Raw genomic sequence first — 23192 nt, forward strand, 5'->3', positions numbered from 1 at the left:
TAGAATAGAATAGAAATTTATTATCCACCCAAGTGGAAAATTGTCTTCGGACCTTCTTGAAAAAAACAAGCAACAACATGAAGACAGACAGTCATAAAAAATAAAGTAACAATGGCAGAGACAGAATCCTAAAAACAAGAAACAACATGAAATCAACAATGAGCATGATTTTTGTAGTACTTATTTCACTCATATGGCTGCATACTTCTCTGGCCATCAAAAGTTTGGCTTGTTAATTCACAATACCCATAATAATATTCATATAATGAAAAAAAAATGTGTAAAACTATTTTTTTTATTAACATTCGAAAAGTTTGCTGTACAGTTATTCTCACATCCTGTTAGGATATATAACATCTGAGTAAAAAATGTATTGCTCAAAGATATTTGGAGGGAGATGCTTTTGGTAGAAAAAAGCCATTGCACTTTGATTGCATGTTGCCCATCATGTTTTTTGACTCGTCTGTCGACCACATGAAGAAAGACTCGACAAATAAATAAAGAAATATGCAGGAAAGCCAACACGCTTAATTACAGGAAATGAGCACATGAAATCCGACCATTGTAAATGCAAAAACATGAAGTTGCTCAATCATTGTAATTTGATTCAAGGAGGGACGTCAGGATGATATTGCACCCTTGTTTAAAGTGTCGACACATTCCGAGATTGAAAGGGATCCCGGTGATGCTACAAATTCATCAATACGTGTTTTAATATGTCTCATTAATATCTGCATGATACACGTGGGGTAATTTATGCATATTTTTTAAATTCAAGATGGAGCACGGGAAGGTATGTGGATCTAGAATAAAAAATCGAGATGAACCTAAGCTATTTGAAGTTCACACCTTGACATGTTGCACCTATTTTGTACTAATATCTGAAATTTCAAAGAATGAGTTTGCTTATTTTTTCCAGAACAGAAGTAATAGTGCGAAAATAGAGTGTAACATTTTCCCGCTGACATTTTTATCAAGCCTGAAATTACATACAGGCATTTCGTTTCCAGTTAAGTGTTGAAATATTAAAGGTTAAACTAAGAAATTTCAGAGACACTGACGGTAAACTCTACTCTCTCTGGCAGCCAAACATATAAATAAAATGAATTTGACTGTTATATTTTGCAAAGTGAATAAATATAAAAATGTTCATAAAAAAAACATAAAAATATTCAAACACAAAAACGGAGTAGAAAAAAGTCATATAAGCCAAATAAGTTCTAGTAATGAAAAACATTTTTTAAAAGCTTAAATTGTTCAAATGCGAAAACATTCAATATGTTAGTTTTATGAACCTTATACTACCTGCATATAGTCTGGTGCAGTCTCTTACTGTACCTACATCAGTTTCAAAACTGTTCATGAAATATTAATCAGGGTCTGTCTAAGTTTGCGTTAGATAAAACTGTATCTCTTGAGTCCCAAATGGAAGATATGCACAAATGGAGAAATGGGAAAACAGACAGATATCAGATACCAAAAAAATAAGAAGTAATATCAATAACAATATCAGACTTTTGTCCAGACTTGCCAGGAGTTGTGAACAGTGCAGCTACGGGAGCCTCAGTCCGGGATCCTGGTAAAGCCGTCTCTCCGGTTTCCTTTTAAAAGGGCTCTGTAATTAATTAGCATTATGAACATGCGATCATCAGAAGAGGGATACATTCAAACAATTATATCAGCCATACAAACTGTATAAACTCTCAGAATATTAAAGATGAATAAAGACTAGACAAAAAATCTAAAGGGTGGATTGTTCCGAGAAAAATCGGTTGTGCGAGTTGAAGCATCTGAATTGCAAAGAGGCATATTGTTTTATATTTCTTCAAACAGTCTCAACGAACACTGCCCCTAATATTGTTTCCCACAAAGAAAAATCATCTCGTGCCATACGCTTGCAAAACATGCTTTGAAAAAAAAAGTCTGAGTGCAGTTCCTCTTCTCAGAAACTGTCTCCATGACCTCCGTGGCCTTTTGCTGGTTCTGCACAGCTACGTTGGCGCCGCGCTAAAGTTCATCCCTGTAGGAAACCGACAGCATCTCGGACGGCGGCGCAGACCCCTTCAGGGTCTTGTGGGAACCCCTCCAGTCGGTGCGTACTGCGTCATCGTCCCACAGAGTGGACGTCTCCGTGTCGCTCACCCACTCGGGATCCCCGGCGTAGTGACACGGCTGGACCAGGAGGGGGTGTGTACTGAAGGCTCGCAGGTTTCTGTTGGGGAAATGGGACTTGTAGTCCTCACTGCAGAGAGAGAGAGAGAGAGAGAGAGAGAGAGAGAGAGAGAGAGAGAGAGAGAGAGAGAGAGAGAGAGAGAGAGAGAGAGAGAGAGAGAGAGAGAGAGAGAGAGAGAGAGAGAGAGAGAGAGGTGAAAGGCAATCACATGGATGTGGTTTGATTCCTTTGAGACTTTAAAACCTCTATGATGTCACAATAAAAGAATAGAACTCCTCATAACAACATGGAAACTGCAGAGATTAAATATTAGTGAACTTTCAGTAATTTTTTCTACAGTTCAGTTCATATCTGTGTTATTTTGGACCTGAATCGGAAAATACACGCGTCTCACAGAGGCTGATTTTCAGTTACTCCCGGACATGAAGGGCGACAGCCGGACCAATGTGTGGTCGTTGTGCATTCTTAGCCGACCAGTCAAGCATATCGAATTAGAATCACAGAGGTGAGAGAGGGAGAAAGAGAAAGAGAGAATAGAGGGTTGGCACTAAGCCAGTTTTCCACACATGATGAAGCATGCAGCCACTGCCAAGCCTTCTGCTTTGCAGGCCCTTCAGCCCAAGGTCCATTGCATCTCTTACAGTCAGCGCCTCATGTGTGTCTCATTTACTCTGCTCAATCATCGCCGTGGGATGGTGGGAAAAGATTGAGGAGTGCGGTTAGTGCCAATGTCCGGGATACGAAGCGTTAGAAATATGGGGACAGTCGCATTGACATGCCGCCGTTGGATTAGTTTGGATCAGAAATGTTTCGAAAGAGTCACTAATGCAACGCAACAATTTCTTTGTGATAAACCAGAATTCAAACAATAGATACATGCCAAATGTGAAACCATCCGGCTGAAGGGGTTATGATATAGTGAGACTGCTGCAAGGAGTTAAATGCTGTTGCTGACAACTTAACTAGTTTTTTTTTTTATTAGACAACATGACGGAAGAGAAACAAGGTAGTTAAATACCAACTCAGCAAGGTGCAAATAGAGTCAACGCTGACATTCCAATGCTCAGCAGGTGTAATGTTTGGCACGCGTGGCCTCAGTGTAGCGCGTTGGCATGCTCACGTTTGTTTATTACCGCTAAACTTAACGTACAGCTGTGGCTGAAGGGAATGTGAGTGACGGGTCGTCCACTAACCAAGGCCGGTGGTTCGACCCCTGGGTCCTCCGCACCGCATGCCAAAGTGTCCTTGGGCAAGACACTAAACCCTTAATTGCCACTGACGGCTGTGCGGGCAGTGTATAGAAGCGCTGTATGAATATGTATGTGAAAGGGTGAATGTGACTTTTACTGTAGAGCACTTTGAGCGGTCGATAAGACGATTTGACCTTAAGTTATGTAGGTATTTGATCATGAACCAAGGTTTTGTGTTTTATTATATGTAGACCGGATGCTGGTGCTAAATCCAATTGAAGGAGATAATTAAAAATGTATTAAAATTCACAAAGATGCGGACATTACTATGTAGATGTACCAAATTTTGAGACATTTAATTACATAACAAAAATGGAAACCTCATGGTGGCGGCACGAGCTACATGGCTAAACATGTTACACACAAATCTATGGCCACAGGTCTGCCACAAACATCTGAATCCCATGTGGCTGTTAAAGTCTATCTGGCATAATGTGTTCCCGAAAAAGTGCACATCCATATTGCCCCAAAGCCAGACCATCAATCACAGAGAGAGAGACACAGAGAGAGAGAGATCCAGCCAAGAAACCTGTATACCATAAAAAGAAAAATGTCTTGAAAGAATAAAGATTTATTTTTAAAATGTGGTTTCTTGATTTAGCTCGAAAAGCACAACATATTACGCCGACAATAATAGAGATTATGGCCCAACTTGACCTTCTTTTAAAAAGAAACCACAGGTTTTATAACTCCATGAAAGCTACGTTAAATATATGGCGTGCATACAAGTCTAGGCAGCTATAGGGAATGTTTGCAGCAATTCTGAGGTTTGTTTGAACTTTATACGTCTGGCAGCAGAAGAATGCTGAAAGACCAGTTTTAGAAATCACCGATTGTGAATATGATTTTTCTAAGTTTATCATTTCACAAAATATCCATCAAGACAAAAGATTAAAACAAGAAATTGTAAGCGGTGTCTATGCATAAGTACAAGGAATGAGCACATTTCTGCCGGCGGGCTCAGTGCTGTTGTCATACATACTTGGGATGTTTGTCATACATGATGGGGAGGAACTCATCGACAGGCAGCATCTTGGAAAGCGGCTCAGCGTTGAGCAGCTTTTGGGCTCCCTGTAGGGAGATGGCATACGACAGGGTCCAGTACGAGTAGCCCGCCAACACCAAGTTATGAACGTTCTCCACCGCCTCTTCGTTGCCAGGATTCACCTGCTTCCTGCCAAAATATCTGTAGCACCATAAAACCCGGATGAGGGGAAAAAAAGAAGACGAAGAGGGTAAAGAAGAAGGAGCAATGGAGCAATGTCCAAAACAACTGAGTTCTGAAATGTGTTGCAGTTTTGTTTGTTCTTGGCTGGAAACCTTTGTTTATTTTTTTCATTTTTTTTTTCATTGCAGCATTTGTTCTGCACATGTCTGTCAGAGAACACAAACACACTGAAAAGAAGCTGGACCACTTCCCTCTCTCAGGACTTCAGAATCCAGACGTTCAATGACTGAAATCCTTCATCCGGTCAAAGAGCAACATCTCAAAAGTTTATCATTAAAAACTTGGCTTTAAAATAAAATAGAGTATATATACAGTACAACACATCTAGTTATATTTTAGATAATTATATCCGTATAACTGCCAATTAGCTGTGAGTGATGTGCATTGCATTCCCGAGTGGGGATTTGTTTGACCCCTGCTGGTTGCATTCTACTGAAGACACCATATTAATTGCGCCCAACTTCACCCATCCCCAATCCCTGGTTAAATCAGGAAGCATGAGAATAAAGCACGTCTTACATGATGTCCCAATCCAGCTCCACCTGCTCCACCTCCTCCATCAGCCTGAGGACGCGTCGCTTGAAGTTGGCCTGGAAACGGACGTCGTCCTCAAGAACGAGCGCTTTGTCCATCTGCACGTCCACCATCTGAGGAGGGCAGAGGATTTTCCGTCTTTAGAATTGAGTTTTTTATTTACCTGTAACTTATTCAAAATGCCACACATTGCAGTAAATTGCATTTGGACGATTTTGTAAATTGATTGAACAGGTTTGATATTTGGTTCAGATCTGGAATAATCCTACTTCACCCCGAGCCGACAACAGCGTGCCATTATTTGTCCTGTTGATTCTATCGTTCTCCACAAAACCACCGTCATGTATGACGCGCGTGTCCTCTCACCTCCTTCCAGATGAAGTAGTGGCTGAGGAAGCAGCCAACTTCTCCTTTAGTCAGGGTGCGACCGGAGAACGGGTCGTAGTAGCCTGGCAGCAGGTCAACACCCAGGATCTTAATGTCACTGCTGTTCAGTGCACTGCACATACACAAATACATCTATTACATTTTCATTATTTCATGATGGGAGTTTAAATGAACCATGAACCTACAGGAAATACAATAATCATGAGCTGATATACCTAACAGTCCATATTCTTACCATTCTCAAATACACATTTCCTCCCAGTATCTGCTCTTTAGGTATTGATTTTCCTCCTTTTCTTGTGGAGAAACTCAAAACACACTTTCCATCTATGCCAGCTCGGTGTTGTCACCGGATCGAGTGCTGCACTTACTTTCCGTCCACGGCATCCACCACCTTGACATCAATCTCCAGCTCGTTCAGAGAGAACAGCATCCGGTCTCGGCGGTCGAGGCGGCGCCGCAGATTTATCAGATATATCTGAGACGGGGGAGGACAAATTGACATTAAACTTTGCAACCTGCGAGGCTATTCTGTGCTTATTAAAACTCCACAAAAACCACGGACAACTTTTCAGTAGTAACACACTGGAGAGAAATCCCTTTATGCTCTCGTCATTACAAAGGGAATATAAAAAAAATGTCAAAAGCCGATGTCAAGGGGCTCAATCGCAGAATTTGGATTAATATCATCTATTCATTTTAAAAAAGAGAGTTTATTTACATAATGATTGCGCTAAAAATATATCTATTTTACCTCATCGAAGCCCATGAGGTCTCTCTGTTTGATCAACGTGTGGACAAAGCGAGAGGGGTGCATGGGAGGGCCATCAACTAGTCAGAAGGAAAGAACAAATTATTAAAATAAAGCTGAAGCCACACAAAAAAAAAGACAAGGCTGTCAAGACAAGGATTGAGAATACTTACTTTTCATACTTTTACTTTTTTTTAACCCTCTGTCCAGTTTATCAATACGAAAACAAAAAGTGAATTCAGTCAGCTCTTACTCATGGACTCCAGGTGGACGTGAACAAAGTTGAGGCGGTCGTCCTCCAAGGTGTGGTGGGGACTGGACGGCACGTTCAGGAAGCCGTAGCGCTCCTTGTTACACAGGTACATCTGTATCTCTGAGGGGCAACGAAGACGGATCGACATATAAATCGATGAATAGACGAGTCGTTACTGTAGTCTTCAAGAACACAGCTACAAGCAGTCACGGACCTGCAGCTCGACAGGAGAAGGCGAACACGATGATGTCGTCGTAGGGCCACGAGTAGTCCTCGCGAGGAGGGAAGAAAGCCAGCTTCTTCATGCCCTCCTTCCTGAGGTCCAGCAGGACGGTGGAGTGGACCATGGGCACCGGGAAGCAGCCCAGTCTGTGCCGGTGACGGGTGGGGAAGTATTCTGCCGTTCGACGATAGTATCCCTGCAGACACACGCAGGAATATTTCTTTCAAGTACACACTTTCAATGCTACTCATGTGTCCAACTCTTTCTTAGGGTTGTTGTTTTTTCCCCCCGAGCGTTACCTTCAGGCAGGTGACCGATCTCTATCAACCTGACGCTCACCTGCGGAGTGATACCACACCAGTAGTTCGAGTAGGCCCCCTGCGAATCCAGCATGGGAGCGATGACCGACTTGTTCTCCGCGATCATCAGGTTGAGGGTTTCAGGGTTGGTGAGGATATTGTCGGTGTCGGCGTACTGAAACAGAGAGACGGAGGAAACAAACGGAGAGAGGCCGTAGTGTCTTTTTTTTTTCACCGGGACAATGGATGACATATCAGCAGCAAAAAGAGGAATGCGTTTCACCAGATGAATCAGGTGAGATGTTGATATGAATCTTGTACTGCCGTCACTAGTAAGATTATTCTATTGTGTACCAGGATGTAGTCGGCCCAGCGTTTCCTGGCGAAGTTCAGTGCCGCCTGCTTCAGCTTCATCACATACTCGTATCTGCTGTTGGGCCAGTGCTTAGGACCCAGCTCTCCTGCATAGGACCTATAAGACAGACAGAAACAGTAGACAATAAACAAATATTTATTATAATGGTATTCTCCTGTACTGATTTGCCATTGTCCCATAGCTCATCATTTTCAACTTGGGCTGTTTTCTGTTGCAAGATACCTTTCCTGATAAGTGCTACGGCGAAAATGTTGTTGTTTTCAGTACTTTCAAACACAACAGCAAAGCACACAAAATAAATATCAATGTGGGTATACAACCTTATTTCCTTTGTCGACAGACAAACTCGCTACACGATGTGACAAGCGATGCACATGGCGATGTCTAAAACACAACTTGGCCGACACCTTCAAAAGTCCTGTGACAGAGCAGATTGGCGGAGTTCCCACTAAATCATCGGCACGCATGCACAAATCATTTCCACTACCAGACAGATGTCCCAACAGAGAGAAAACGCGTATGGACAAGCAGCAGCACACCGCCGCATCATTCCTCATTATGCAAAGACAAAAAAAAAACAACACAGTGACTCCACCGAGGCTGAGCTGTCGAGGTGTGTTAATACATCGTCACTGTGAATGGGACAGAAGTGCAGCTTTGAGATGGGACCATTAGCAAGGGGCTTCGTTTATTATATTACTATCAGTACGACACTTCAGGGAATCGTTGCTTATGATCCCGGTAAAGAAAAATACAAGAGGCGGAGCAATGCGCCACAGGATCAGAGTGAAACGGGACCACTGCTGTAAAGACGTTCGATGCATCAGCACCGTGTAACTGGACTCACGTGGGCTGGTCCATTGGTCTCCACTCGACATAATGGTAATATTTCTGCATGACAGTGAGCCACTCTTTCAGCATGGCCGTGGTGTTGTCGGCGTTGTGGTCCGTGGCAGCCCTGCGGAGGAGATGGAGAGCAGATGGTAGAATGGATGCACTTTCTTTTTTTTTTTTTTTAAAAACCCGATAAAGAAGACCAGACTTAGTGAAATGTTTGGGCTGCTGGTTTGCGGGAGGGAATGAGGGGCCGTGACTCAAACAAATCTTTAACAGATGCAAATATGTTTTCCCCCTCATTTTTTTTGGAGAGAGCTGTTTAAAAGGAGAATGTCACATCTTTAGGGACTAAACTGGTAGATGATTCCGAACCATGAAACAATACCAACCACTTTTTGCAGTAGTCTTTGTAGTATGATATATGTATCTGGCCATTCTGGGGCAGAATCTAAATGTAAGTCAATTAGCTGAAATTCTCTATGATAAATTACTGATTTTTTTTTTTTTTTGCATCAGTGAGTTTTGGTATTTTAATTTCCCAGTTAATGAATTTGCTGGATTAGAACTGCAACAGTTAATCGATTAATCGGTTACTAATCGATGACTAAATTCATTTTAGCTATTCTGACAATGGATTAATCGGTTCAAGTAGTTTTTATGAAAGAAAAAGTCAGAATTCTCTGATTTCAGCTTCTTATGTGTGAATACATCTGGCTTCTTTTGGCAGTAAACTGAACATCTTTAGCGTGTGGACAAAACAAAACATAATTCACATTGTAGATATTGTCAGCTGTGTTTTGCACTGTTAGGACATCCAGCAACAGTTCACCTTTTATTCTTGGAGCCACTTTCATCAAGTCAAAGCTTAAATTGACGAGCAGGGCTGCATTTTAATGAGGGCTACTGCAAGGCACGTTTATCTGCACTAATTACCCCAGAGGCATATATATATATAATATATATATATATATATATATATATATATATATATATATATATATATATATATATGTATATATATAATATATATATATATATATATATATATATATGTATATATATAATATATATATATCTACTAACCTTACGGGAGGACGGTTCAGTTTGTGGAATTTTCCCATATGTCATTCAAATCACTGTTAAGGAAGAGAATCAGCCTCTGCAGAACATAAATTCATGCAAGAATCCACGCAAGGAAATGAATGTGGCAGAGTGAAAGGCAGCCTGGACTGAGGGTGGGGAGGGGGGGGAGAAGAGGGGGGGGGGGGGGGGGGGGACGCTGTTGCTTTTCAACAAACTCATTCAAATGCCATTGACCTTTTGAACGGCTGCAATAGTCGGATAGAAAAGGGGGAAAGGCCCGGTGAGAGGAGGCCGGCGGCGCATGCAGGGCGACCCACCACACGGAGATGCGGCCCCGGGGGTAGTTGAGTCTCTCCAGGGCGCCGAGGTAGTACGGCAGCGAGTGCGCCGCGTTCCGGGCTACGATCGCGATGACCACGGTGGGAGGCTGCACCCGGGACTCCTCCGGATACCTCTCCTCCGAAAAGAAGGGGCCGGCCCGGGACACCAAGGCGGCGAAGGCCAGCGACAGGAGCAACATGGTGGAGGCTGAGCGCGCCGCGCGGTCCTCGGCTCGGCTCGGCTCGGCTCGGCTCGGACTGGACGCGTCAGCACTGCCGTCCCGGGAAGGGCAAATAAAAAGAAGGGCTTTCCCACAAAGAAGGGGAGAAAAAAAGGAAAGAAAAAGTAAACCCAGCCCCCCCCCCCCCCCTTCACTTTTCCACGAGTGAGCACGAACCCCGTCCGACAGAGGGTTCGGTTACAACTTCCGCTTCGATCCTGAGAAAAGTTCATCCAACGATGAAGGCGCGATGTGGCCCGAAGTGAGGCTGGGACAAGGGGTGACGTGTCCCGGAGAGGACAGGGTCACCGTCCGGTTCATAAGGAATTATTATTTGTTGTTATTTGAGATGGATTCAACAATAAAAAATAAAATGAAAGTGATGGCACATTATGGCTCGACTTTTGGTGGGAATAGACATTAAACTCTCTACTCCCTGTTTCAGGAAAATCATTCAAAAATAATTCAATAAGCATGTGCATTGTATTTGATTCTGTGAAACATAATTCATAAGTAGCACGTTGGATAAATATGTTGTCACAAATTGTTGGTTTCTAGTGTTTTTGTGTGTTTTTTTGTGTGTGGCGTCAGTTGCAGAGGTTGACCAGCAGAGGGCGGGTTTGATCCAACAGAAGGCCAATGTCAGCATATGGCTGAGGCCCTTGACCAACAATGGTTGTGCCAGTTAATCACAATTATATGGGCAGCAATGAAAGGAGACACACACACACACACACACACACACACACACACACACACACACACACACACACACACACACACACACACACACACCATAGAAAAGATGATAAAGGCAAACAAAGCTTTGCTACAGAAGTCATTCAAATTGCAGATAAAATGCTGGGTGCTATTTTCTAAAAAAGCGTACATTTTAAGGGATTTTAAGTTGTAACTAATGGCTTTATTAATAATAAGCCTATCCATCAAGGTATTTTTTTTTTTTAACCACCACTGGCCAATACTGATATATACTGTAAAGATGATGGTGTTAAAGCTTACGTGGCTGCAACGGAGCCCCTCAGGTGTGAGGAAGACGGGAAGGTTTGATCGGGGACACGAAGAGTTCATGATGATCAGTCAGACTGATCTTCAACCTGATATTTACGACTCTGTTAATGACACATTTTTGGAATTCTTCACATTTAAATGAGACGACTCCAAACTGAGCGAGGAGGGGGACTGGTCGTTCGATCAGTTGAGCTCTTGGACAATGTCAATTGTTTTTTAAACACAACTTATAATTTGTGATTTTCAGTATGTTCTCTGGTGTTATGAATTATAACCCACACAGCCTTGAGCGGTCTGCCGAGAAGAGGTTATATGTTTTGGTCCATGGTTAAGAAGAAGCTAAGAAAAACAGAGATTCGTTCTGTAGAAGGGTCAAATATGCTTCCTGAATGTATTCACTGCCGAGTGAAGGATGCGGGGGCAGACAGACAGGTGCACTGTGGGCAGATTGTTCTGGTGTGGGGTCAGTTTCAGAGGTGTGACCAGACAGGCCAGAGGATTAAAACGGGGCTTTTGTCCTTTAAGTGTGTTGGGTCACTAACTGACGCCAATCGTCACAATATGATGGAAGTGGAACTGTAGACTTAACCCCCATTACTCACTTGAATAAATAGCTGCGGATATTTGTCCGTCTTTAGGTTCACAAATATATTTTGTTTAATCCTCTCCCCTGATGACGTTTTCACTGGTAGACAAGTGCATCCTCAGTCCCCGGCTCCTATTGTGATTTCTCAATATGGCAAATCAAAATGAGTATTATTTTAGAAAATACAGAGGCACAATATCTCAGTCCATCATCGCTTATGCCCAGCGAGCCTAAGTGTTCTTTGACCATGTGTCTAGAGAACATTATCAAAAATAATTTGAAAACGTCCATTGTCCCTCTGTATGATAATATAAATGACACACGTGTGTTAACATGACCCGAGTCAATCATCTAAATGAGTTAGATTAACCACAATATCATTAAACTAATGATCTATATCACAGAATGTCAGATACATCATGTTCAGCATATACAGCAATTCACCCTCACACTGTTCACACATATTAAATCTCCAGGGAAATATTACACAGTATGCTTTTCTGAATAAGAATAAATACATATTCAAGCAAAAAAAGTGAAGAATAATGAAAATAAATAGATGGATTTTTAGCACTAATGCTTAAGAAATTTCCACATAAGACATTGGGGTTTGACAGGACAGACATTGTGAAAAGAAGAAAAAGAGGAGTGATGGGTACAGGAGAAAGAGAACGGTGAAGGAACAAGAAATGAGGAGCGGCGTAGATGTTGGTAGGAAAAATAATAAACAAAGTGGAATATATTGAATGTGGAATCTTTTGGCGGGCTCTGTGAATAAACAAACGCAGTCATCGCTGACAATAGTGGCCTTGGGTTAAAAGCCTCATTTGTGTGGACAGGTCAGGCAGTTGAGGGTCAAATCTCTCCTATTCATGACACCCCAAGTGTTTCCACAGCCGCGCACACACACACACACACACATATATATATATATATACATATATATATATATGTATGACAGGGGCACTTTCCCAGCGTTTGTGGCCGAGGCCGATCTGGGAGAGTTCAACCTCGGGTGCACTAACTTTTCACAGCGAGGTCAAGGGTGGCGATGGCGTTTGTGTGTGGGGTGTGTGAAAGAGAGACAGAGGGGGATCGGAGGAAAGTGAGAGAAAGGACCGGGGCAGAGGGGAAGACAAAAAGAAAAATCTGCATTGTCTTGACCAGATTGCAAGGGACAGACTGAAAGAGGGAAAGTATATTGACTGCAGTTTCATGACCATGTGTAGTGTGGCTTCATTTGACCATATACTCTCGTAATAAAATCTATCCATGCACAAACATATATTGACAAGTGAAGTAGAAAAATTAAACATTGTGCAGAAGCATTGTACCAGTTACGCAAATCCTCGGTATGATTCTAGTTGTATGCAAAAATCAAAATAGTCCCTGTTTAAACTATAGACAACATGATTTGTGGATTATCATCCTGAGTAACACAATCTGATTCTGGAAAGAGAGGTCGCTGATGCTGATGATCATTTGATCTTAATTTAAATGAAATCCCATTCATCACCGGTGTAATGTAGTTGCAGCAGAAATCTCAAAGACATTTAGACAAACATTCTTGGAGATAAAATCTTAAATATCAGCATGGCTGAAACGCAGCACGTCCATATGTTTTCCAGAATGTGGGTGAACTGACCCTTTAAAGCCCAGTTGAATGGGATGGGGTTCCCGTTAAGGGCCCCACCACTCATCCATGTTCACACAAAGTCACACACACACAAATGCACATCCTATAGCCTTCGCCAGGCAGTCACTATGTGCCACCAACGTCTTTTTTCTTTTGGCCAATCTCTCTTTCATCTTTTCTTTGCAAGGGTCACGATGCTTTAAGTTGACGTGAGAGAATGAGTGGCTGTAGGTTAGGATGTGCCAGGGTGAAAGTGTTTCTGTCTTTGTGTTTTGTGTGAGTCGGGACCGGGGCTGGTAGGCAGCACAGAGTCGTGACATTCTCACAAGCTTCCGGGACCTTTATTGCTGTGGCGATAATCAATAGCGTTCCCACAGAGACGTCTTTTGGCTGGGCGGGTCAATACCTGTCACTCAGGGTCTGAGCCGTGGCACATACCCTCTTACTCAGCAGCTACAGCCGCAGCAGAAGCTTCACCCCCGGTCCGCTCTCTGCTCCACGGACGCCAACCTGCGTGTGTTCCAGCAGTGTTAATGTTTTCACTATTTAATGAGTCGTGTGTTTTATTTGGAGTCATATCCATTTGAGGGCTCTTTGCACAGTGCGTTGCTGAGAAACTCTTAGTGACTTGAACTAAAGGAGATTATCTTCATTCTTCTAATATTGTTCATAAAACACACCCAAAACACGTTGACGTTCAATATGCAATGACGTAGAACAGAGAAAAGCTAACAGATGTTGGAACATGCAGCTTCTCAAACATATTTCTTGATGAATGACTTAAATGATTAGTTGATTATTATCAGCAGTTATCAGCTGGTTTTCTGACAGTCCACTAATTGATTAATTCTCAGCTTGACACACTCAGGGTTATTAGTTATACTATAAAGGGAATTATTCCACAATCGTCTTCTGGTTCAGCAAACCTGGGCTTATAAAAAACCAAATCCAAAACTCATATTTTAATTGACTCAAGATTTCGTGGCAGTTCCAACAGGCAGCGTTTGGCTCTTTTGCAGCTGATATTTGGGAAACTCAAGATTTTTTTTTTACCTGACAGCGTCAATCCGTAAACTGCTGTGCAGGGTGTTACTGAGGATACTGCTTCATTTTTAGCAAGCAGAGTCCCTGGGTTCAGTGTCTGTCAGGTTACTGAGAAAAATGTAACCTTGCAAATGCTCGAGACGTTATTTAAACTATGATCTGTAGGATCATTCGAATAACAGAAACATTAGCCACTGCGTGTGTACAGTATATTCCCTATGGTTTTATGGGTGTACAATTTGTTGCAGCTTACATTCAGCTACCAGCATTTTTATTTTTGAAATACGTCATGTTTTTTTTCTCCACATGTAGCTCACTAACATGTTGAACTAATGTAACAAGACTATACATTTCCTAACAGTATTTCTGCAAATCAAATATGAGTCAAGTCAGTGTTTGTTTTCCTGTGCGAGGCCATAAATCACATACTCGAGCTCACAGACGTTATGTGTCGGTTCACAATGAGGAGTGTGAAGAGGGGATGTTGTGTGGAGCCGACAGCAGTATGGATAAATTGAAAGCCAGGCCAGAAGGCTGGGTGCTCTTTTTTTGGAGTCAAGCACTTAAACAGAATTGCTTGAGTAAAAAAAAAAATAAAAAAAATACATAAGCAGTGCACATACAAATCCAGTCTTCACTTGACACCACTTAGTCAGCACGAAGAAAAACTGATGCTCCGACCAAATGCTCTGGCAATGCCGGGAATAATGAGATTATGAGGTCAGGGATACAGGTATGATTGTATTATCTGTTCTCATGAATATGAAACAGATCATCATCAAAACATTTTTTTAATGATTTGATTGTTTATATATATATATATATATATATATATATATATATATATATATATATATATATATATATATATATATATGTATATACATATGTTGCCAAATAAAATGATTGCACAGTGAATTATGATGTTTTGTGATTGATGACAGTGAACCTGACAGAAGCAGAGGTTTTGAACAGGGGAATATCCCCAGATAATAAAATACTAGAACATTCTCTTTTCGCTATTTTCACCTTTATGTGGCTTTAGTTCAGAGATGTTTGGTGCAGACACATGATTGGGGAATGTTCGCTTTTTTTTCCAACTCTATTTCAAACCCAGCACGATCATTCAAAGGTGGATTCGCTTTTTATTATCGCAACCGTTGATGTACACTAACAATTTACCGGATTTTTTGGTGAACACCCTCGTGCCCCGTGATCCCCACAAAGTAATGGCGAGATTAACGTAGACTTTCTCTGCTTCTCATCTTCTCTGTTACTCCCCGGATGACGCTGTCCGTCGCCTCGTTGCCAAGCAACAGCGCAGCTACTGTCAAAGAATTCAGGGGGATGTTTAGGCAGCGGCATGCTTGGGGGGAAGGAGTGTGTGTGTGAGGGGGTGTGTGTGTGTGTGTGTGTGTGTGTGTGTGTGTGTGATGGTGGCGTAGGAGGAGTAAGAGGGTGAGGAGTGAAAGTAGCAGGACACACTCAGCCTGCATTATATAAGAGAGCTTTTCCTCTTTTAATCTCAGCCATTATGCCAGTTTGACGATTCTTCAAGATTTGTTTTATCCAGTCCGGCACCTGTGATCTCTGATGAGTCAACTTTTCTCACACCAAAGAAAAACTTCACACTAACCTTAACCCTTTTCAGTGATTTGGGTCACATGCCAAATTCCTTGACCCTAACAGAGCCCGTTCAGGAACCTCCTGTCATGTTTCACTGGACGTTGAAACAAATGTAGATGTGAGATTTGTCTCCTTCCAAATCTCGCCGAACTCATCGAATAGCTGACCTGCAAAATGGGCAAAAAGGCAAACGAATTAGCAAAAAGCTAAACAAATGCATGATATCATATCCGACTACGGGACACAGAATGAGTTCATGGTGAGATTGAAACCTGACCCTCTTGTGTGTCACGGCCTTAAGACTAAGGCAATTGCTTTCCTGCGCTCGCTGACCGTCTCCTTTTGACGCCCCTGGTTGCGCATCGTTATTTCCTGCCTGTATCTCCAACATTTGCTCACCTAAATATTGCAAGCGGCCAGTACGGATGAACAAATGCGACCGTTTAAATGCTCGCTGGATGAAATGAGCGCACCGCTGCTCCTATAAATAAAGTTCCATTCAGACACATATAGTGCAATAGCAGGTAAACACATGGACAGAGGAACTGTGTTCAGTCCACCGAGCCTGTTTCGGAAACTCTCCTCCCAATGTGCCCCTTTGTCCGTTTGACTATGCCCCGTCTTGCCTGAACATCCTTCCCAACTATAAATTTCAATGACATTCTCTGCCACAGCGTTGCCTCTCCATCTCTCTCTCTAACCTCGCTGCCCTGCTCTGCATCCTCCATAGCTGTGCCCTAGCAGCAGGGAGGAGATGCCTTCACCAGAGGAGGTTTATTTCAAGGATTCCCCTGTTCCCTTTGTCCTCTCTCTCCTCTCCGTCGCTCAGCGGCATAGTTTCATAGCCCACCCCGCCGACTGGGCCTCCCTCTCCCCTGCCAGGCCTTTTAGCCACCGGGTTAAACATTGATTTGTGAATGGAGGGGAGCACAGTGGCCCCCGCGTCGAGTGCAGCGGTTCCCCACTGTTTCTGTGTACACACACATACCCCTACTATACACCACCAAGACTAACAGCCCACATGAAAGCCACTGAGCTAAAAGGCCTTAAATTCAACAACTGAGGCCGGTCGACAGTGTCTAGATTTTTTCTGCTATTTAGCCTTTTTGACCAATTTTAATCAGCTGGTCACATTCAGCACGGTGTTGTTGTTTTTGTTTTTGTTGTTTTTTTACACACAGCAACAATAAAAAGAACACTCCAAAAATAATTTCTTCTCCTTTACCTGGCTAATGTATCTCATCATATTTTAAGAATTTCCTTTCCGGAAACTAAAGATGTTTTTCTCCTCCACAAAAAGTTTGTCACACTGCACATCATCATGTGCAGCACTTGTTGAGCTGTCGGCCCCTTTTTGCTACACAGGCTACGGTCTAAGAACAAACTCATTGTGCAAATGTCTCCGTGATCTTATATAATATATAATATATATTCAATGTGTTCATGAGATTAAAGAAAAAATCTTCTCTCTGCATCCACTAAATTTAAGTAGTATCAAAACTCTTTGCGTCCACATGACATCATAAGTGAGTGGGTGTCAAGGTGAGAGTGACAGTGGACCCTCTTGACTCCACTGCCCCCCCCCCCCCCCCCCTTACTGGTTTCCCGCCTTCAGGAGAGTCAGGGCATGAAAAGGCAGAGAGAGAAGGAGAGGGAGATGAGTGGAGATGGAGGGGTTTGTTTTTCAACACTCCAAAAAAAAAAAAAAAGAGCAATGAATGAGTGACTGGCTGAGTGAATGAGAGGCGGGCTGAGGCTGGAGAGAGGCTCCGGCCCTGTGGATCAGGAGAGGTTAACTCGGCTTCTTCAGAGGGATGAAAAGGGAAAAACGGATTGAGCTTTAAAGAGGAGGACCCCCCTGCGCCCGGGGCGGGATCAGTCAGGATGATTTATTAGTGAGGGAGCGAGAGAGAGAGAGAGAGAGAGAGAGAGAGAGAGAGAGAGAGAGAGAGAGAGAGAGAGAGAGAGAGAGAGAGAGAGAGGCGTTTGTGAGCATCAAAAAGCTGCAGCGCAAACGCAGCATTCACTAGTGCTGATATGCACGACATGAGGATGGGTTTGATCCTGATTCCAGTGTGTGTGTGTGTGTGTGTGTGTGTGTGTGTGTGTGTGTGTGAGAGAGAGAGAGAGAGAGAGAGAGAGACAATGGGTTAAGGCTTCTTTCTCAGTCTCTCTTTTTTTAAATTATAGCCACATATTGGGGCATTTATACAAAACCCGTGTTATGCATGAACATCACAGAGCGTGTGGATGTGCATTTTCACTGCTCAGAATGCAGTTGTCGACGTGTTCAAACGGGAAGAAAAAACTGCCAATGAGTCTCTTTAATCCGGTTCTGCGTTCTTTTAAGACTTTGTGTTTTAATGCCTGTGAAAATACGCTCTCATTTGATCTCATTAATCACTGCGTCGATGGTTCAACCGGTTTTGCGGCCGAGGGCAGAAAGACTTAACCTTGACATTTTGAAAACGACTGGAAAAAAGGGCGCCTGCACAAATTGCGGCATTATAGGAATTTATAGTGCATAATAGGAACACTTGCATTGGCCTTGTAATCAAACGAATCGCCGCAGTTGTGCACTCTCTGTGACTTTTTATTGCAATCTTTCCGTGCGGAACGGGCTCTTCTACATCGGGATTCACCCTCTTTCAATGTGTAAAAAAAACACAACACGGTGTCTGTCCCCCACATCAGTCCACTGTCACATGGGCATCATATAATCCTCTCGTTTTACTGTCACTCTCCGGACAACACTTGCCACATAGAGGCCTATACAGTATCAGGCTTTTTTTCCTGCAGCAGAATGGCTGCACATGGCGCTGAAGGCACCGCTTTATGCCCAAGTGCCTGGTTACGGCGTTGCACTATAGTTTGCTCACGAAAGAAAGGGGGGGGGGGGGCACAAGAGGAACACCAAACGTCATGCAGTGCGGTCAGAGAGTAAACAGTGTCGGGATTGTAATCTCTTTTGGGGTAGAAAATAGGGCTCTTGTGTCTTTAAGAGGGGCTGCTGGTCCCTCATCGCAGCTGCTGTGCGCGCGCGCGCGTGTAGTGCGTGTAGTGTGTGTAGTGTGTGTCCGTGCGTGTGCGTGCGTGTGTGTGTGTGACACAGAGGACAGCGGAGATTCATTACTTAAGCAGTACAATGGACATTTATCACCCCGTGGTGTTATTCAAATTCAGTACCAAGCGAGGAGCCTCTCCACTCCTCTCTCACTCCGCCTTGCGTGGCGCGGCCGCGCTGCCGCGCATTGTTGGAGCAGCAGCGTAAAAGGAAAGAGCCAGGAGGGCAGAGAGGCATCCATCCATCCATCCCTCCCTCCATCCATCCGGTCGGTCGGTCGGTCGGTCAGTCAGCCAGACTCGCGGAGGAAGGATGCACGGGGAGGAAGGCGCACGAGCGTCTGTCCGGAGTGGACGAAGCCCCCGCTCCCCCTCTCCTGCTCCTCAGCCTCTTTTTGTCACCATCCGCCGCCGCTCGCTGTGGGGGGGCGGGGGGCGTTTGGACGGAGCAGAGAGAACGCTCGTCTTGGGAAACGAACCAAGGACGCACCAAAGGGGAACTAAGGGGTTTCCTTCTTTTCTATGCATTTTTTCCCCCCGGTTCCACCAGCAGCCATATAGAACACCGGAGGGGGAAGAACACGAACGCTGCAAGTATTTCTTCTTCTCCTTCAGATAGGAAGATTTAACACCCGTGGAGAGAGGCATTGTGCATCCTGAGGCACCAGAACTGAACAGTCTTTCCTCAACACAGCAGGTGCAGGAATGGCGTTTTTTCCCCTGCACATTCTCACCTCGGACTTTAAAAAAAACGAATAAGTCTATATCGAGCAGTTTGATTCATATATATATATATATATATATATATATTTATATATATATTTTCCGTCCTCCCCGTGAGACACTTCAAAAGTGAGACCGTGAATGCTGAAGCAAAAAGGAGATGACATTTTCCTTCAAGATTGCGATGGCCGTTCAGCCATCTTAAGGCCCCGGAGATGTGCGGCCAGACTTGGGGGTTAACTTTAGCAAACCAGTGCAAAGGCACGAAGAGAGAAAATAGTGTGGGGGATTAAGAAGTGTGTGTTTCAGGATGCTTTCAAAAAAAGTCACAAAGTGCTTATGACTGCAACATTAGCAAGATCAAATCATTGGGGGGGGGGGAGAAATAATGTGATGAGACAAACAGAAGGGATGAGTTTGGGAGGAAAGTTGCACAACAGGCTGTATTTAAATGTTTCTCATCCCCTCTTCCTCACCCCCCCCCCCCCCCCCCCCAAAAAAAAACTAGGCTACATTGAGGTTTTGGTGCAACAGCTCAGTGTTGTTGGATATGCACAGTGAAAAAGCTGATTTTTTTTCAAATGGAAAGGCGAATCCAAGAGGCAATGCTGAGCAGTGAGAATGTCAAAAATAATGCACAGTGCTGCAACTCTCCATCTTGTAGTGGGGGGGGGGGGGGAGAGAGAGAGAAAGGGGAAAGGAAACAGTTTCCAGTGTCAGACACATGAGCCAATACTGTCAAAGGGCATTTAAGCAGTTGTAGCAGGTGCACCCATGGGCCTATACATTAACTGCCCTGTATACTCACTTGTGATTTAAATAATCAAATGTTCCATTTCTTCTCCCCCCCCCCCCCCCTTTTTTTTCATCTCGGCAGAAAGGGGCAACGCGGAGTCTTTAGCGGTTGATTGTCCAAACGCAATTCTTGAGTCAACTCAAATTTACCCCCAAGAATTGTGTATGGACATCTGTTGCTGCAGACTCACATTCATCAACCGCTGCCTTTGGCCCGACGCCACATCCGAGGGGACGGTGGGCCTCCGAGCCACCCCACCGAAGAGGGCCTTTAAGTCCCCTTTCTTGTTCTAGTAACTGTCTCGCGTCAGGTAAGATGCACACCACCGTTTTGCACGTTTGTGGAGGAAAAAAGGGAAACGGGAAAGAAAGAAAAAAAGACGCGGGACTGGGCCAATAAAGTGGAGGAAACCTTACTTCTGCCTCATGTAATGTGTTTTTCTTTTTTCTTTCGTGCGTCGCTCCCTTCGTGTGCGTCGCGGTTTTGGCCCCGATTGGTATTTACACTTTGTCGAAGATCTAATGAAGACTGTTTGTTTTAAATGGCAACTATCGACCGGAGGCGTCGATGTATCGACTGTGTTCGGCAAACAGCAGAGAGCACTAAGCTGAATGCTCACATGCAGCACAGATGCTCGCGTTGAGATGAGCGAAGCTACAAAAAAAAAAGGAAGAAAAAAAAAAAAAAACCTGGCCCGTGTCACCACATGTACATGGAGTCGTGGACGAGGAGGATGAATGCAAACGAATCGAGGCAGATGACAATCAGGCTTTTCGTTAGAATGGCTCAATTTTGCCTGGAAAATTGTTTCTTAAATGATTTCTAATAATTAATCAAGATATACTTGGAGCATGTGAGGCTATGAGTCCAAAGTGGCTCCTGCAGCAGTTCACCACACAGGCCTTCATTATTTTAACACAAACACCAGGTACACCAACGTTTTGTGTACCTTATTGTTTCAAAAATAATAATTTGACAGCTTGTAAATTGCCTAAATCTGATTGTTATCATAGTAAAAATCGATGTATAATTTGTGCTAATATTAATCTTATCAAATAATAAAAACAACAAAGGTTTTTAATGGTTATAGGTTAATGCAAAAAATATATATAAAATACCTCAGCTCTAAAAATGTTTTCTTATTTCAAATATGTCTTTAAAAAATGCATTTTTCTCCCTCAATTATAGACACTAATTCATTCGAAACAACACACATACACACACACACACACACACAAACACGCACACACACAAACATTAAAGGCTAACCTTTCTTAAAACGGGATTAGTGCATCGTGTTTGCTCTTGTCCAGAAATACTTCTGTGTCCATTGTGGAGTAGATTCGTCTTCCCTGGGTTTAAAAAAAAAATTCTTATAGTAGGATCGTTTTCGTTCAGTTTTAAAATTACAACCGCATGTTATTTATTTTAACATCCTATATGAAGCTTGTTCTGCACAAATCTAAGGTTCGTGCTCGTGTTCTTCTGCGTTTTAGGCAAATTATTATTATAATAATATCAACAACGACAACGACGACAACAACAACAACAACAACAACAACAACAACAAAAACTGTATAGCAGCGTTTTCTATTATTGAAAAAACATTTAGATAATAATCAGCAGGCTGTAGTGGGTAAAAATGCAGCCTGTAACATCCTGATGAAACGCTTCTGAATTAGGGCTTTTTAACGCAACAAGATCGTGATTCTTCGGATTGTTTCGAGCTGCACATTTCTAGTGTTCCAGTGTTTTGTTCCCATCCATCCAACCAACCAACCAACCAACCAACATGTCTTCAGCTTCTCACTGCAGGGGAGTGTGTGGGAACCTATGGCTGCAACAGCAACAACACGAGGGCAATATTTGCTTTTACGCATTAAAAAAACAAGCAGACAGGGTGTCATTGTGTTTAGTTAACAATCTCACATTATAAGACATCATGCACACAAAAAATAGTGAACGAAAAAGAGAAATCGTTTCACCATAATGGGAATATGAAGGATAAATACTGCAGTTTTCAATGTACTTAATAAAACGTACACACACGTAACGATATGGCCATCCTGCATGTCAGCCTGCATAGTTAAAAGGAAAACACTAAATCAATGTGATTATGTTTAATCATAATCCAGTGCTTTATTTTTATTGGCTAATGTTTACTTTATGGCTGTTTGCCGGAGATCACAGGGACTTTTTATTCCCACCGTTGTAACCTGAACTGCACAGAGTCGTTATGACACGTGTGTGTGTGCGTGTGTGTGTGTGTGTGTGTGTGTGTGTGTGTGGATGAGCGTGTGTGTGTGTGTGTGTGATGTGTGTGTGTGTGTGTGTGATGTGTGTGATCGTGAGGACAGGTGGACTCTCTCACCAACACCACCAGCAGCAGCATCGTCACCATCAGCACCAGCTCTCCTCAGCCAGTCAGTGCACGTGTGCAGCCTGTGCACAGAGTGAACGGTGCCTCAGGTGCCTCGGGTGCCTCAGGTATCACAGTCCAGAGTCCAGACCCTGCAGGACCGACGGAAGCACCGCAGGCAGCCTATTTATAACTGCAAGACAAAAATCACAAGCGGCATCGTCAGAGAGGGAAGACAATGTGGGCGCAAACCTGATTTGCGCACGAATCGTGGTCACGCGATGTGTAGACTATGGCACGAAATGTTACACGCTTTACAAATATCCATACACTTTGCAATCTTTGATGTTTTCAACACTTTGACACAAATAATTATAGAGGGCGGAAAAAAAGGG

General features: G+C 43.2%; 1 protein-coding gene across 3 annotated transcripts in view; it reads right to left on the reverse strand.

Moving 5' to 3' along the window:
• The window catches only part of cercam (cerebral endothelial cell adhesion molecule), a 27869-nt gene continuing 4677 nt past the window's right edge, over positions 1–23192 (reverse strand). The window contains exons 3-15 of one of the 3 annotated variants that reach the window (XM_035607743.2): positions 22810–22990; positions 15867–16023; positions 8322–8432; positions 7453–7570; positions 7139–7273; positions 6791–6995; positions 6577–6696; positions 6327–6403; positions 5944–6050; positions 5552–5684; positions 5171–5298; positions 4406–4609; positions 1–2242 (exon numbers count right to left, since the gene is read on the reverse strand). In XM_035607743.2, the coding sequence (XP_035463636.1) occupies positions 2008–2242; positions 4406–4609; positions 5171–5298; positions 5552–5684; positions 5944–6050; positions 6327–6403; positions 6577–6696; positions 6791–6995; positions 7139–7273; positions 7453–7570; positions 8322–8395 (1536 nt within the window). In that variant the 5' untranslated portion in view covers positions 8396–8432; positions 15867–16023; positions 22810–22990 and the 3' untranslated portion in view covers positions 1–2007. Of the gene's footprint in view, positions 2243–4405; positions 4610–5170; positions 5299–5551; positions 5685–5943; positions 6051–6326; positions 6404–6576; positions 6697–6790; positions 6996–7138; positions 7274–7452; positions 7571–8321; positions 8433–9628; positions 10471–15866; positions 16024–22809; positions 22991–23192 lie in introns of those variants that run through there. The other 2 variants (XM_035607741.2, XM_035607742.2) reach the window with 2 other exon arrangements.

Source organism: Scophthalmus maximus, chromosome 20 (assembly GCF_022379125.1).
Source record: "Scophthalmus maximus strain ysfricsl-2021 chromosome 20, ASM2237912v1, whole genome shotgun sequence".
Classification (NCBI taxonomy): domain Eukaryota; kingdom Metazoa; phylum Chordata; class Actinopteri; order Pleuronectiformes; family Scophthalmidae; genus Scophthalmus; species Scophthalmus maximus.